This window comes from Triturus cristatus, chromosome 8 (assembly GCF_964204655.1).
Source record: "Triturus cristatus chromosome 8, aTriCri1.1, whole genome shotgun sequence".
NCBI lineage: Eukaryota > Metazoa > Chordata > Amphibia > Caudata > Salamandridae > Triturus > Triturus cristatus.
In genome coordinates this window covers 328,701,633-328,718,417 of record NC_140591.1, presented here as the reverse complement: position 1 = coordinate 328,718,417, position 16,785 = coordinate 328,701,633, and the positions used below count along the sequence as shown (strand labels likewise).

At 43.6% G+C, this 16,785-nt stretch overlaps 1 protein-coding gene across 1 annotated transcript in view; it reads left to right on the top strand.

Moving 5' to 3' along the window:
* LNX2 (ligand of numb-protein X 2) overlaps positions 1-16,785 on the top strand; it is a 203,224-nt gene that overhangs the window by 140,947 nt on the left and 45,492 nt on the right. Inside the window, exon 6 of the mRNA XM_085621630.1 lies at positions 10,194-10,337. Within this exon, the coding sequence (XP_085477756.1) occupies positions 10,194-10,337 (144 nt within the window). The remainder of the gene's footprint in view (positions 1-10,193; positions 10,338-16,785) is intronic.

The following is a 16,785-nucleotide window of genomic DNA, read 5'->3' as shown; positions in this document are numbered from 1 at the left end:
GTACGGGAGCAAGCACCAGGCGGGTCGGATCGGAGGAGCAGTTCCCGTAAAGCCTGCTAGCATGCGGGTGGCGCAAGCAGTATTGAACTGCTACAATTCCGCAACACCTGCCTTTTTCTGTCTGGATTCGGAACATATTTCATCAGAAGCAGATTAAACGGTAAGCGCTGGCCTGGCCAGTAAACACCATAATGCACTGTTCTCTAGACTGGAGCTGCGATGTGCGCCTTCTATACTTAGCCGCTGGTATGCCACGGGCTCTTGAAAGACTGTTAATGTTTTTTTTCCCGCTTTCCAGCTCTGCATTATAAATCAGGAGAACCCTTGTGTTTCCTTTACCTAAGGCACAAGATAGAAAGCTCTTCCAGTCTGCGCTCCTAAAAAGAATGTAATTGTTCCATTCTTGACAACAGCTGTGAATTTATGATTCAGTTTCAACTCTTTCATACGCTCTGTGGCCAGGTTACTGACAGAGCACAGGCACGGTCATTCAAATTATACATGTGTTTGTAGCTTTCTAAACGTCAAAACTAACGATTCACTCCATGCCGGGTCTTTAGATCACACCATCCTGTGTTACTATGAGTTATGCTCTGAACATAGTAATTATGGACCCGAAATCCGTGCAGGCATAGTATTGTTCGTAAACAAAAATCCTCCCGGTTGATGGGAAATGCATGACGGAGCGCTGGGCAGGCAGCACTGAATGTGATGTTGTCGAGATTAAAGTGGTGTGTGTTGTTCCTTTTCCCAGTTTAGCCGGTGTCTCTGGAGATTCCCAATGGGATGATGTGGCCTAACAAAGGACCCCCTCACGTAAAATCCCACACTCTGTTCCACGGATGTGATGACACGCCGTGCTTGACCGTGTGGGGCTCTGTCCACCACGTGTCCGAGGGGAAGCCAGCTGCAGTCGCAGGGGAGTGATTTTGCCCTCACGTGGTTTTCATTGTGGGGCGTGCGTAAGTGAAGTGAATCCTGACTTTAGTGTTACTCACATGGCGCCACAGTGCATGTTTGGTTCAGTTGCATATCGGCTTAGTGACCATATCCAATATTCAGGGATAGTCATGTGTGTTTTCAATATTTAACACAGCAGCAGCTCACTAACATTACTGCACAGTCTCTGTGATGCTGTCCCATTTCTAATATGTGATATTCTGTTTCGATCAAAAGAATCATTTTTATGGAAATTGCATGAAACATTACCCACACCACACTATGTAAATCTGCACATCCATCGGCCCACCTGCAGCATTATATATTTATGCAATTTTTCCCACTAGCGAAATTCTGCGCAGGTCCAGCTTTCTGCACTTTGTGGCGGTTGCAAGTTTTCCCACTTCTCTCTTCTTGAGCAAAGTTGTTTTCCCCGAATTGCAGGATAAGTTTCACTTCATAAACCACATAGTTTTCTCTGAAAAGTTGCATGTGCGATGTTACTAAAATAATGTAGGTACATTTGCAAAGGGGTCCATATGATTGTACAAAAGTCACAAAAGAAAAGCTTTGTTAGCTCATAATTGTAAGGTGCTCCCTGAACTCAGGTGCATAGCCTTGATAAAATACTGCAGGGGGACAGGAGGTGTATGGATGGTAATTGTGAGTGCATCTTTTCTGCTGTGCTTTAAAGTGCTACCAGCAACATCTCATTGAGGTGTGCAGTGTTGTACGGAGTCCCTGATTGGTGCATGGTGTGCAGATACACTCATAGTCTCATGGACAGTAGTTCACGAGTTATTTCAAGTAACAGTGCTGACCCCTGGTCTATAATCAGCATCTCATTCAGGATGTGTAAAGGGAAGGGTATGGGATGCAAGCTACAGAGCTTAAGAGGGTTCTTCTCTAGCACCTGTTAGGAACAGTTCCTGTTGTCGTAACCCAGCGAGGGCTCTACTGGGGGTAACAAAGCATAGCAGCTGCCACCCAGGTGCGGCCTCGTTTTACCCATATCATGCCAAATTCATCTGCCTCTTTCTTGCTGGCGCCCACCAGTGACCATTAACCCAGATCACCGCCTACAAACCCCTCTGTACCTCCTCAAGGTTAAAGGTCGCTGCCCTCCTGGCACTTTTTCACCAGAAGACACTCTCTCCATCTTAAGGCTGGCTTAAGGCCTGCTGTATCACTGTGCACCTTCAAACATGTCCTCACGCCACACATTCCTCAGAATGACTTGTCCCATCTTCCCTCTTCCCACGATTCTCACCTGATCACCAAAGGGACTGGTGCTGGGCAATATCAATGCGCCTTATGAGGAGAAAATCAACTTTCCAAACCATGTTCATTACGGGGAACATCAACTTTGTGGAGGTGATGGTATTTATTTAATTTATATTTGTGGTTTTATATTGTTCTGATGAGGCCCAACAAACCATACCAATGCAATGCAAAGTATAATAAAATTTAAAACTTTACAAAAAAAAGAGTATGTGGTGAAGGGGAAATAATTGAGGTTCTTCTTACTTAAATGAGTCTCTTTTTTTTTTTTAAACTAATGGCCACATCCAAGTTAGACTTTAATAAATCACATTTGGTAAGGAATATATGTTGAGGTTTAACTTTTGCAGTTTGTGAACAAGTTGATCGATGATCACAAAAGGAGGTCATAGGCTTGTATCCCGCAGTAGTTTGTTATACGAGGGAGTGCGGCCCCTTTTGTTCAAACGACAGTAAGGGCTCCAAAGAAAGGCTTAAAATCAATTAAACTGGGCGTGGGGCGTCTCTCAAAAAAATGCGCTTGTTGCTTGGCCTTTTAGTAGCTCACGACGATTTTCACTGATCAGAAGTAGCTCTCACTACAGAAAAGGTTGGAGACTCCTGATCTACAACATTTGGCCCTTGTTAAAATATTGAGGGATTTTTCCCGCTTGTCTTATTCTTGCTGCTTGAGTGTCAAAGGCTAGCGAAAAGTGATTTTGTTCCGATTGATAATAAAGACTTTTGTACCAGGGCGTCAAGGAGGGAAGAGATATAGAGCCACTTAAATCTATTTGAACTAATTATTTATTTGAAATATTTTTAGAGCAATACAGGCGTAGCCCTCTATGTAACTATTGTTTAAATATGTTTAAGTGAGATTTGCAATATTGATGTTATTTCCAATAAAAAAAACTGAAAATATTGGAAACATTCTGTTTTCTAATTTTTCTTGTAACAATTTTGAAGATCTAAATATCAAACTCACTGAAGCAAAGTTTGTTTGACCAATGCCCTATCACACATGTAGCAAACATTTCGCTAAAAGCAGTTCTGTGTTTTGCACATGTGAAAAGTTTTCATAAACTTGCACTTTGAGCATTTAACTTGAATAAAAAGAGCTATTTAATTATTTGTACCAGGATAGGTGTATAACAACCATGGCAACCACATGGGGCCCTCGTCTACTCTTTTGGTTTTGCTGTATCATTTGGTCTGCCTTCCCCAATTTTCTGCTTTAAGGGTTTTGAAATTCTAGCCCTTGAGTGTGGAAAGAAAGAGATTGTACACCCTCATGGTCTGAGAACTTGGAGAGCATTGTGAGATAGCTAAGCTGCCAGCTGCTATTATTACCATTATTTATATAAAAATAAATGGGGTTATAGCTGACACTGTAAAACTGCAACTCATAGATTTTAAAATATGGCCACTTATCAACCAGCAGTCTTTGTTTTACTAACATTAGAAGGGTGAAAGTTTGAGCCACTAGGTTACATTATGGTTCTCGCCCACACGACAGCCTATCATCCAACCACCAGGGGCTGCCGTGACCACCACCTGCGACCCAACCTGGGCCATCATGGAATTAGCTGCACAAACTTGTTGTGGTGCATCCCAGCCATGAGTGAGCTCCTGTAAATTGAGGAAGAACCCTTTTGTATACAATGTGTGTTGCTGCCTTTACGAAATTGGATCATAAAGGTGGTGCATTTTAAAATCTCTTACAGTGTTAAATCCCCTGCTGAAGAGACCTTTGTGTGCCCAGTGATTTTCAGAGCATAATAATATTGGCACGATAAGTCTACTGGTTAATGTACTTGGCGAAGAGGTCTGTTTTGTCTAGTGACAGTTTTCAGTCATCATAAAGCAGGTGCAGGCTTTTCCAACCAGGAGCTCATGAGCTACTGGTAGCTTTTCAGCTACCTGTAAATAGCCCTCCTGTGTGCAGCCCAGCCTACTAAATTAGAAGCTGTTGATTGTTTGAATTAATATATGTATACAAAATTTAAAAAGCATGCATTCAAGATGAACAATGGTGAATTTTCAGAACGCATCCTCTTATGTTTGGAGAAAAATAATTGAATTTCCAATTCGAACCTTTGACTTGGCTAACAATAAACATATGTTATATCAGCACCGAGATATCCCTCCTGGTGAACATGTAGTTTACGAATACATATGTTATGTTATATTGAAAGCTGATATTTGAGAAACAAATCATGTGGTGCTGGGAGACTTATTACTAGCCTGGTGCTGTGCAGCTATTGCTGTTATGTATTACTCAGGTAGGGGTGTTTAAAATGTAAAATTCCTGTTTTACAATACTGCTGGCATCCCCGTTTGATGCACTGAGGTGATGACTGCTGGTAATCTTGCATGAGGTGGCCACTTAAAGGTGGCCTTTTCTGATGTGGTTACTATTACAACGCTAATAATATTAGTAACTTGGTTGATTTTCATTGAACATAAATAGCTCGTATTAGAAAAAAGATTGGAGACCCCTGGCATAGAGGGTTAAGGTGCCTCCAGCAAAGCACAACTTGTAACATGCCCATCACAGATTTGAATTTATTTGTAGATAGGTCAGTGGGTTTTGTCATAGAGAACTTTTTGTTACTAGCAGTTCATAAGTTACGATCCTTCGAATATAACACAGTGAGTAATGAACCACTGCATGCAAACTGCTAGGCGTGAGCTTGGAAAGGTATTTTTTTCCGCAATCTTTCCTCATTCGAAGGTACTATATACTGTTCCTTTGGGTAGTGAAACATGCTTATTAGTATACACGACCCCAAATAATTTGTTACGTTCTGAAACCTGAGTTTGTCTTTTTCCACACTAAGCATTCGTAGCATACAAAGCCTACCAGTATGGACTACATGTGACTACAACACCTCGTATCTCTTATTGTCTTATGCAAAATTTCATATACATTCATTGACACATGTATGAATCATTGTCTCAGCATAATATATATATATCATGTAATGTGCTCTGACACGCCACATGGGACGAGTAGCACCATAAAACAAATTAAAGAAAAAATGTAACAAGGTGCTATGAAGATATGATGGCACCCTTGGAGCGTGGTGGGAATCTGTGCCGAAGGAGGTCATGGAGGGGTCACGAGTGGGGAGCGCCAACAAACATTTTCACACTGGGCGCCACCAATACTAAAGCCGGCCCTGTGTAGGCCCTTTGTGACTAAGGCCCAGAGACTGTTGTAGTAGTCTAGTCAACGTAGAACATGGGCTGTGTTTGCTGTAGCATGCATAGGTTTAGCTCAGGGCTGGACTGGCCATTTTGCTGGCTGCAGCATGTTAGTGGCCTGCATTCAGACTGAGCAGGATCAGGTGCTATTACCCAACTGTGCCCCCAGTGCCCCATTGGAGTTTCTGAATTGTGGGAGTAGTTTGAACATTTTTTGTCAGGGCTGATTTTGGTTTCTATTCTGGCCCCAGTTTAGGTTGAAAACTTTCATGAAAGCATGCAAGGGAGACTGTTTTTACTTGTTGCAACAGTGAGAGCTTGTCATCTATACAGACACCAAGCAATGTTACCTCTAAAGGGAGTTTTGAGTGAGAGAAGTCAGATATCGTTGTGCCATCATTATTTACAAATGCCTCAGAGGAGGAGCTTGCTTTACCCACTTTAAACCTCAGACAGTTGTGTCCCATCCAAGATTGTGGGGCTGATTCAAAAAGGGCCTCTGCAATCGTGGCAAGGATCTGCAGTTGTGGCGGGGGCCCCCACTCGTGGCTGGTCCTCCGCGATGGTGAAACTGCAATACAGAGGTCCATCCACGAGTGTTGACCACTGCCACGACTGCGGTGCCTCCGCAATGAGTGTAGAGGCCCTTTGTGAATCGAGCCCTAAATATATGCCCAGTAAGCCCTGAGGTTCAGGGGCATTCATGCCTGGTTGGACTAGTAGCATGGTTTTGTCAGCTACTCCGTGCATCTGTGATGTTTAATATTTTCAGAATTTGTAACAAGCTTTCAAAGGGAAAGCACATTTGACAGCAACTTACTTTATCTGTGACCTGACCACAAATGTATGGAACAAGGGATTTCAGCATCTAAATGAGCCATAATATCCATTTCCTACCATAACACAGTACAATAGAAAACACTGGCAAAAGCCAGTAGTTGAAGGCTTGGCATGCTAGTGGAATGGGTACACAAATAAACCAACCATAAGCCACAAAAAAGAAAAAAAGGGAAAACATTGTCACTCAAATGTGGTGGTATGTGCTTGCAACAAAAAATCGAAATTACAAAAATATATAATTTATGCTTATAATTTAATAGCACTGTACAGATGCTTCTTGGTAGGTTACTTACAACAAATACAGAAACCCTTTTTAGGTCTCCCCTAGCATAGCAGCGTGAATGCGCTGCCATCGCTTTGCAGGGCATGCAGTATCTACTGTAGTGTGGAAGCTTTGTGGAAGCTCCGCCCACTCTCTGACCATTGGCTTTTGTCTTAAATGCTGCCTTACGATTGGTTTGAGGCTTGTTAGTCCCTCCTCATTCATCATTTGTATCCTTCCACGGCTATTGGCCCCTTTACTCCTAACACTATTTTCTTCCCTGTCTCCCCACCCCACCGCCCTCTCCCTCATTCTGTGACTTCTCACCCTCCCCCGCCCTCCCACTCCCGTTCCTGTTTTCTTGCCTGCCGGCACTTCCGTTTTCGTCTTTAATATTGCCACCTTGAAATATGCGAGTTCAAGATGCCTGCTGTACAAAAACTTCTCGTATTTAATGAACTAGATTTTAATGTAACTCGAAATATAATAAGACTCTAGGCCACATTCGGGGTATGCATGCCAACTGACGCCTCTTAGTTCACAAATGGCATTGTTGTCGTTCGGGAGGAGCAGCATTGTTTTAACTCATGCTTAAATTGAGCACTTTTAATAACTTCCTCTCAATTCAGTGCTATAATCTTGTGTACTGAGGTGACGCGCTAAAGAAATGCACTTTTTTGAATTCTGAAGAGACATTATCGCACATTTACATCATGTTTACTGTATGATTAACATGCCGATCATTTTCACGGCTCGCCCACTGGCTCGTATACGCTTGGCTCATCTCCGGCTGGCTCTACCTGCTAATTAATATATTGGCTCACGCACCTCTAACAAAGAGAGATGAATGGATACATGACAGTGAGCCCGGTAGATGGCAGAGAAATAGACTGATGCAGACAAACAGACAAAGTCAGTCTCCATTGCCTCACATCAGAATCATCACTTTCAATAACCTGGAAATCTGCCGGCAACTCCGGCATGCCCCAACCTCATCCCCCTCACCTACTCTTAGAAGAAGCTGCAGATTCTGAGCTGTGCCCTGCTGGTGCAGAGGAGCACAGCAGAGTCTGTAGAAGCGCTGGGATCCCTAGCCTCTCCAAGCGGGCACCTAATCCTTCCGGGTGCCTTCACACTCAGGATAAATGAATACATTTTGTTCTGTGCCTTAGTCGCCCCTCTGTGAGCACTGTCTGGTAGATGGAGCTCTGTGTTTGTTAATAAACACATTCAGAGAGGTGGTTGTGTACAAACAAACAACAGCCACAATACTGTACGTTTTGAACGTGTAGTTAAATACCTGCTGATCGAGTACCTCATTGGCTAATCATTCCATGGCACTACCACATTTGGACACATTTGCTCAACTGTAAAACACTCCCTTCTATGGGTCATTTAACAACTCGGGGCTTTGGGGATAGGTAACCTACTTTGGATGCTGTATAAAAGAGTAAATACAAAAATTAATGCAATGAAACTAAGCAACCAGTACTGTCTAAAACACTGCGAAAACTGACACGCATTTTGGCATTTTGTTTAGTTAATGTCGATTTTCTCATAGATGCGCGTAAAGTACTCCTAATATCTTAATTAAATCTGCAAACTTTTAACTAATAGCACCGGGCGACCATTGGCAACTAGGCAATGAATACATTTTCCTGTACCCCCGAAGCCCCACTGCCCCCTTGGCAAACTTCATTGCCTCCCAGTGTTTGGAGGATAATCAAGATGCAGGAGAGTGAGTCAAATAGTCTAGAAAATGAAAGAGAAGTCGGGATTCAGATTCACATGCTCCGATTCCGATCGCGTTGGTTAGTCTGTAAGCACTACTTTTATTAATGAGTTTCGCATTAGTAAAGCACCACGGTGTACATGTGTGGCGACACTTCACCCATGAGGTACGTGCCAAACAATTGTTGACACAATCCACAATTTGCGTCTTTTTAAATATATTTATTACGGAGTGCAGGGATTTTGCACACTACATACATTCACTCCAAAAATAAAACGTGTAGGTAAAAAACATTGCCATTTACAACGTCAATAGCTCTAACTCACAAATGGGAGACCTATTTGCATTGCAAATGCTTGTTAGTGTTGTTGACTGGCCAATGACAGATCTGGAGACAGGCTGTGCAATATGAAAAAGAGGTTTATCAAGGTTCATGAATAGATTGTACCCCTTTCGTGGCTTATCCCCTGTCTTTTCCACGCACTGTTAATCTTCACAGCCGGGGTAGGCGCTGTGGTCTTACTTATAAGTCCCAGTTCGTAACTCTCATACTTTGAGCTTAGGCTTCCTTGGGGTTATCTTTTACACTGCTTGAAGGTCATCTCACTCTCCTTGTTCCACAGGATTTGGGCTCTTCCACCTGGCTTCTCATTCCTGGTATTTCTCCTATTCCTGGAAGGCTCTAGCACCCTGTACTGAAACAAGGAGTAAGGACCTCTGGTAAAGAATGGTGTAGCATTGAAGCTACTCTCCCTTCCTTCTTCCCTTGTGCTTGCCTGGAAAGAAGAAGGATTCTGGAAAGGAAGGGTGTTGCCTTGTAGCCAGTGTCCATCTCTACTGTAGAACCCTGGCTTTTATAGCCCCAGGTTCTACTCCTTCCTTTCTTTGACACTCCCCTTCCATCCTCATTGGTGTAGAGCCTTTCCTGCACATGCCTGTCCCTCCTTTCCCATCCAACATTGCCCTCTAATGTGGCTCTACCCCTTGCAAAACTCTAGGCACTGCCCCCTTCTCTTCACCAACAGTCCATGGCTTACTCGCGTTCTGATGTTTCCTTGCTGTAGGGGGTCCACGAAACCTGCCTTTTCTCCCTTCCCAGGTGACTAATTTTGCTCTTCCCATTCTCTCTTGGCTTAGTGCTTTCTCTTGCTGTTAATGACCTCTTATCCTGCCACTATGTACCCACTCCCAACCACAGGTATTCTGTCCGTACCCTCCCAAGTGTCAATGCTCTTCGCAAGAAATATGATTCTTATTGGAGCAAATAAAGGGCATGATTAACTTTGAATCCCTTTAACAAGAAGATGTGTTTAATCACACAAGGATGGCAAATTGTTTTTTTTAAGTTTAAAGAATGAAAAGAAAGAAGCAGTAGCAAATAAAAACCATTGCATTGACCCACCAGCACTGGCACTGAAATATACTTCTTTTTCGAAAGATGTGCGCATGTCATCAGTGAAAATGCCGTCACTCACAGAAACCCATGGCGGAAGAGCACTGACTCATTGCCACATGTTGTATGCTAGGGTGGGTGGAAACAAAATGTGAATGACTCTTGAATAGACCAGTGGATGAAGAGGGCTGACCCAAAGCTTTTCTATGTATTTCTAGATTTATGTATTTTTGTTTATGTTTTTTTGATTAATGCTTTTTCTAAGTCAGACCTAAACAGTGCTGAGCTGTTAGTGCTTTCATGGATAAAAGACAGACAGAAACAAATGGACTATCCCATATAATGTCCAAAGATGAAATGTGTTTGAAGAACATCTCCCTGGCTTTTGGGGTTATTTGTATCATGACGATCTATACAAGATTCAGGTGTTTGAGAACATTTCTTTGTTATAGGTTGTTTTTCTCAATTTAATAAAATGTACTTTATCAAACTAGTCTATATATGTCTTCATTTTAGGTAACATAAATTTTATATCTTTACGTACTTTATGTCACCAGGTTAGTGGCGATGTTGTAAATTTCACATTATCCCGTCCATTGAAGCAGCAGATGATCACCATTATCAGAGACACAGCGACACCCAACAGCTTCCAGTACCACCATCATTCACAACTATACCATCTCAGACATGGCACCCACAAGGTGAGCATGACCTTTGCATATGAGGATCTACATAAAGGCAAATTTCAAAATGATTTAACTCTAGAGATGCAACCAGTTAGTAAAAAAAATACTTTTAACTTACTAGAATTACCTTTTGCTTGTATAGCACCATGTTAGAGATAAAAAGAAAATGTTTATTTAAATAATCTGTATTACATCAAGTAAATGAGAAAAGGCTATTGCATACAAATTCACAAGAAAGAGGGCCTGCAACTGATCTGGGGCTGTAGATCTCACTTTGGGTATCCCATCTACCCAGTGTATCTAAGCGTGCAGTAGTGTAGCACTGTCAGAGTACATTAAATTATCTGCTCCACAAGCCGATGTACCAGCGAGGGCTCCTCCGCTAAGGAGGAGGATTGTCGCCCCACTGCTTTTCAGCAGTGCAAAAAAGGAAAAATAAAATGATAATAACACAATGTTATTATAATTTTATTTTTCAGAACGAATCAGGTTCGGGCAGTCTGGGGCTTGGCTGTCAGAGCAGGGGGAAGAGGAAATATGTGTACTTAATTGCACATAACAGTTTGGCTGGCCGTCTTGGGCCAGCCAAACGATCATGCACACTTAGCATGTTCTCCTCCTGGCTGTATTGAACAGCCGGAGTGGAGAACATGCGCAGGATCCCACTCCCTGTCTGAGAGTTGAACCAGGCCGCTCAGACCAGTTATGCTCATGCTGATGATGCTGTGATTGGCTTAGGGGGGACTGTGTGCTTCCTGCTTCTGGGAGTCAGGAAGAGAAGCACAGGAGAGACGATGGAGGACGGTAGCCGTGCAGAGGTAAGTGTTATATTTATTTTTCACCCCTTCGTCCCGCCACCCCGTTCCATACCAGCTGTCACTGCTATGTATTATTGTATTATTTTTCCCAGTGGTAAAAATGTATTGTTCTGCACATGTGGCAGCGTTCTGTGAACATGGATGCAGGTGGGACATGTTAAAGCTGGATAGCCAGATAAATAGTAAGGAGGAGCCATGACTGTGGATACGATTGTTAAGAAAGGAAGTAGTGACTCCCCAGGTCATTCTTCTTCCCATCTGAACAATGGGGAGATGCTGAATAGACGGGTTTACTCCCTGAAGAAGCATGCAGCAGCAGTGGCTGCAGGTAGTACGTGCTTCCCCGATTCAGCACCAGGATACATGACCACTCATACAGTGTCACAGAAAAAGCTGATGTTTGAAAGAGGGATGAGTAGTTGCCAGCTTAAAAAAGCCTTAAAAAGCACACCAGAAAACCTGTTCAGAGCAGCAAATAATCATACAATATACCGCAGCACCCAATGAATCTCAACAGACAAGTCCCAATCTGAAAGAGTCCACTGAGAGTCAAAGACAGATCCATTGCTGGTGAACATTATGCTGTTATTTCAAAGCTGCAGGGTGGCACTCGAATCAAAGAACAGTACAGCCTCTGTGGAAGCCAATCTACTGTGAATGGCTATGAGAAAAAGTGCTGAAAAAGACCATGCAATGTAGGGAGAAGTAAAGTCTCTGCAATTAGACATACAAGATACCATCAAGATACTGACTACACAGATTCACCAGCAGGAGGAAAGTTTGGAGGATGTGCAGGGCCTGAGATTTCTGGGGTCCATGGAGCAGGCAGAGACTGAACTCTCCTTGGAAGAATCTATACTACAAACATTAAATATTAAGTGAATGTATGCTTTCTTCTCTATCGAGCTAGCACACTGAGCACTTGTGCCTGCTTCAACTCTTAGGAACCCACCAAGGACCTTCAATGGCCATTTGCCCAATTGCCATGACACAATCCTACAACATGTATAAAAGACTGGGACCCCAGTTAACAAAACCATGCAATTACAATGTTTCCAGACTACACAAATGATTCCACGCCCGTGGTGTTACCTCACTTGAAGTTTGACTCTGTTGTCAGAATCTCCAATTATTCCATAAAATATGTAAGTCGAATATGTAGTCCAAAGTCAGATCACCTTATTACTCTGCCACATGCCCATGTTTGGCACATGATGTGACACGGACAGTGTCATCAAAATTTCGTACATATTCAACTTACATATTTTATGGAATAATTGGAGATTCTGACAACGGAGTCTAACTGCAAGTGAGGTAACACCGCGGACGTGAAATCAAATGGGAGAAGTTATGGATTTCTAGAAACAGCTTTTGTTTGTTTCTGGCCCTGTGGAAGCCCAAATGTTGGGCGAAACGCGTTGGCTGTACTGAACTGTTGGTCATAAATAAGAAGATGTTGAATAAAAGAATCAATATAAGCAAAGAAAGGACCTCTCGTATCATCCATTCGCTATGAGCACAAGTTATATGTTGCCTCTCTATATGCTTATATATTGGAATATGAAAAGCTATCATTGGTAGCTATCTTTTTGAGGTGGGCAATTGTTAGAAGTCTGTCTGAATACTTACCATTGTTAAAGATATCGAACACACATAGTGATGCGGTATCTAGAATTCCTTGCTGCCAATACTTGCTCAGTATTCTATGATACCAGGTTGCAATTACTTTTTCGAGGGGAGCGAAGCTGGGGTATGGCAAAAGGCAGGCCATGGTCCGTGCCGGACGCAGCCCCCTATGACTGAAGAGTGACATATGACTTTCAGCAGCAGCCCAGCCGGGCCTGCACGAGTGGGGTCTGGTCCATGTGAATCGGTCCGCAGGATGATTACCACAGCAGCCAAAAGCCAGAGGCGATCAGCACCCCCTGCTACAGGTTGCCAGGCAGCAGGCTTACAATGGTGAGTCTGAGTGAGCCGCCTCTGGCTCTGGTGGGGGTCGGTGAGCCTCAGAGGGTCTGGCCCGCCCACGGGATCTATTGTACCACCTCCAAAGCTGATGACCACTTACTTTGGGATAAGATCCGCTGCAATTTGGTTTACGGGCCACCTCCTCAGAGTCCTGTCCACAACAACTTCCATGGCAAATGCACCGCCCTGGCATTCAGACTCAGGATCAGCAGCAGCTGCACAGTGTGTGGTCTAAAGTGGGCTCCAGCGGCCGCCGCGGTCCGTGGGGTTGGGTCTTGCGGTCGCAGGTATCATTCATTGTGATTTTAAAAACCTACTGTGCGGCGGTGCGAGAAGTGCTGCCATTGCCGCAGCCTCCTACAACATTATCAAAACTGCAGCAGGCGGCAGCAGATCGTCCTGCAGCACCTAATAAAGTATGTGTCACTCACAACCTGAGTCGACTGATATCTCGGTAGTAGCCATTGGGCACTGCTTCTCCTGACGTAAGTCAGAATCACCATAATCATGTTTTTCCACTCCTATTGTTACATTGTAGCTGGTAGCAGCTAGCTCAGCCAGCCCCCAAGCCTTCCGGTAGCAGCACGTATGTCATGGCACGCTGCAAGTCCATCTTTAGTTTCAGTCAGCATTGGTGAATTAGCAGCACTACGACTTGACAACCGAGTCACTTTGTGTTTCTTTGCATTTCAGTGAGGTGATGCGGACCACCACACTGAAATGTGTTAGTCGAATGCCTGATGCGTAGTACTTGGCAGAGCTGCCAACAGTATATTTTGTAACTAGTATGTGTGTGTCAAAGCAAATCCATCAGATATGTACACCAACACCCCCCTCACCCCAGCGTCACAGTGCCATGAGTCTGCATAGCGAATGAAAGCGCTCCCAAATAATGCCCTGCTAGACATGTTATTGTTCTGCCCTGGAGCTGCCTACTGTTTGCTTTAATTTTGTCTGCCATGTCTTGCCCTAAAGCAGGCCACTCTCTCTCCTTTACAGTTGTTGATCAGTGAAGACGGGGCTCTATCCTCCCTGCATCTGCTGCTTGGGGGCTACATCTGGGAAGTGAGGGCGGGCCCTGAGGGCCACACTCCTCTAGGAAAGATGCTGGTGTGGCGCTCCAAATGGAGGACAACAGCATCCTGTGGCTCCCACTGAGCAGTGAAAAAAGGCTTTCAGCAGATGATCCACTAATAGGCAGAGATAGAAGGGACCTGGGGGACTCATGGTGCATGGGACAGGAAGGGCGGGCAGAAACGACGAAGAAGTGCCCTCTGTGCCAGAGTGAGCTCTCAACCTAGCTTTCATAACAAGCATTTGCAATGCAATAGGTCTCGCATTTAAGCGAGTTTAAGCTATTGGCATTGTAAATGACAATGCCTTTTATTTATGTTTTGGTTTTTAAAACATACATAAAAGACATTGTTATTTACAATGCCAATAGCTTAAACTTGTGTAAATGAGAGACGCATTGCAAATACTTGTTGCCTGTGTTAAGTCTTTGGTGGCAATTTATTTGTGAGATTAGCTGCTAAATATGTACATTTACCAATCGATCATTTCCTCTGTTTATATACAATGTCAATCCTCGCCACAGACACACCATTGAAACACACCTCAGCTGCAACAAGCTGTGCTGCGTACGTGTGTGATGTGCAGCCCCTCAAGTGAAACCTGATAAACATGCTCACCTCGGGCAGCCAGTCACCAAGCAATCTCGGCCTCCTAACTGGCCATGAAGGGCATGGGGCCGGCCCATATTCTGCGAAAAATATTATGCAAGCCCTTGAAAATCGGACGCGCCGTAAAGTAAATAAAAAACTATTAAAATGCGTGACCGCTTGAAAGTGGACCGCGTCGTAAATTAAATAAAAAACGATTACAGTTGCGTAGCCTCTTAGAAACGGAGTGCGCAGTAAATTAAATAAAAAAAAACTATTAAAGACGCGTGACCGTTTGAAAGCAGACCGCGCTGTAATTTAAATAAATAAATAATCGCAGCCACTATAGTTGAAGTGGACCGCACTTTAAAGTAAAAAATGCATTAATAATATAAGCAGGCGGGTGCTGCAAGGTCATGGGTGGAATAGGTAAAGAGTATTAAATAAAATAGTGCTCACCAACTTACAATGCAGACCGTGTAACACCACCAGTAAAAGGTCCAGTCGTTATGGGAGGTAACAAATGGAGACAAGGCGGGACCCAGGAGGGACTAACAAGCATCATAATGAATCAGAAGGCAGCATTTACGAAGGACAAAGACACCAGCTAAATAAAAATATGGGCGAGGCATTGGGCGGGGCTTCCACTGTATACCCTACTACAACATGCCTCGCAAAGAGAGCAGCGCATGCGTGCTGCTGCTAGCATCGACCTAAACATCTTTCATTAGAAGAGGGCCGGGGGAAAGACACAGATATCACGTACATTGAGTACATTGAATGCAATCCTTCTCTTGAGGCCAACGCTCTCGGCAATGGCTTGGGGGGCAGGGAAGTAGGGAGATGGCTTTCAGGACTTAGGAATGTTGTGCAGAGTCCTTGTATCTGCACCATTGGACCTCAAGGGTAATCCCTTAATGGCTCAACGCCAAAGCCTTGTAAAGTGCTTAGTGTTGCCTCCCCACCTCAAGGTGCTATATTCCAGCCAGGGTCCACAGTGCTCTGAGTTTCCAGTAGTTTGCATTCCTGGGGAATTAAAGGGGGTAATGTGTGCCAGGCGATGCTTCAGAAGCAAGGCTTTGTAATAATACAGACATTGCAGCAGTATCTGTATAATATAAAAGAAGACACCAATGTATTCCAGGAAGTATTCAAACTGCTCACAGCCCAGGAGACCAGCGCAGGTTAGAGGATGGATGTCAGCAAAGTAGGAGGGGCACTTTTTTCAGAAATTGGAGCGAGTAAAGCTCTTGGGTCTTGATTCACAAAGGTAACTAACAATTATGAGTACGTTTAGTACTTTTCAGTATTTACAAACTCCGAGTGTAAGTTACTGCTAAAACAAAACAGTAGTAAGTCCAGCACTATACCATTTTTAAGTAATAACTTACACTGTGAATACCGAAAAGTAGTAAACGTACTCAAGAGTGTAAACTTACTCAAAAGTGTAAGTTACCTTCTTGAATCAGGTCCTTCGTCTCTTATGTCTCATCAAGGAGCTAAAGGCAAACTGCAAACCATAGATTTAGAATATTACTGTTTTTCCCCTGAAAATGTGTTTATTCTAAGGTTGCTAAAGACGGTTCCTTTGGATAGTAAAAATGTCTTATTAGCATAGATAACCACAGCCAGTGGGTTACGGTTTAAATCCTGATTATTTTTCAGACAGAGCACTCTTCACATATAATGCCACCCAGTAAGGATGGCATGTGCCTCCTACACCTAAACATAATGTGTATTTGTAAAGCACACGTTCACCCAAGAGTATCTTGGCAATGAATAACAAATGTTTATTGCTTCCCAACACAATGGTGCTCATTTTATCGACCTCAGAAGGGTGAAATGCTAAGTGGACCTTCCAGGATTTGAACCTGTGACCAATGAGGTGGCACACGGGTACTTATAGTGGATGTATTAGTCCACTGACCCGGCACCCAGCACCTTGTAGCTCATTATCTACCACTCTGGTGGTGACATTTCCATTTGTACCAGGATTGGGTTTAAAACTGCACCCAC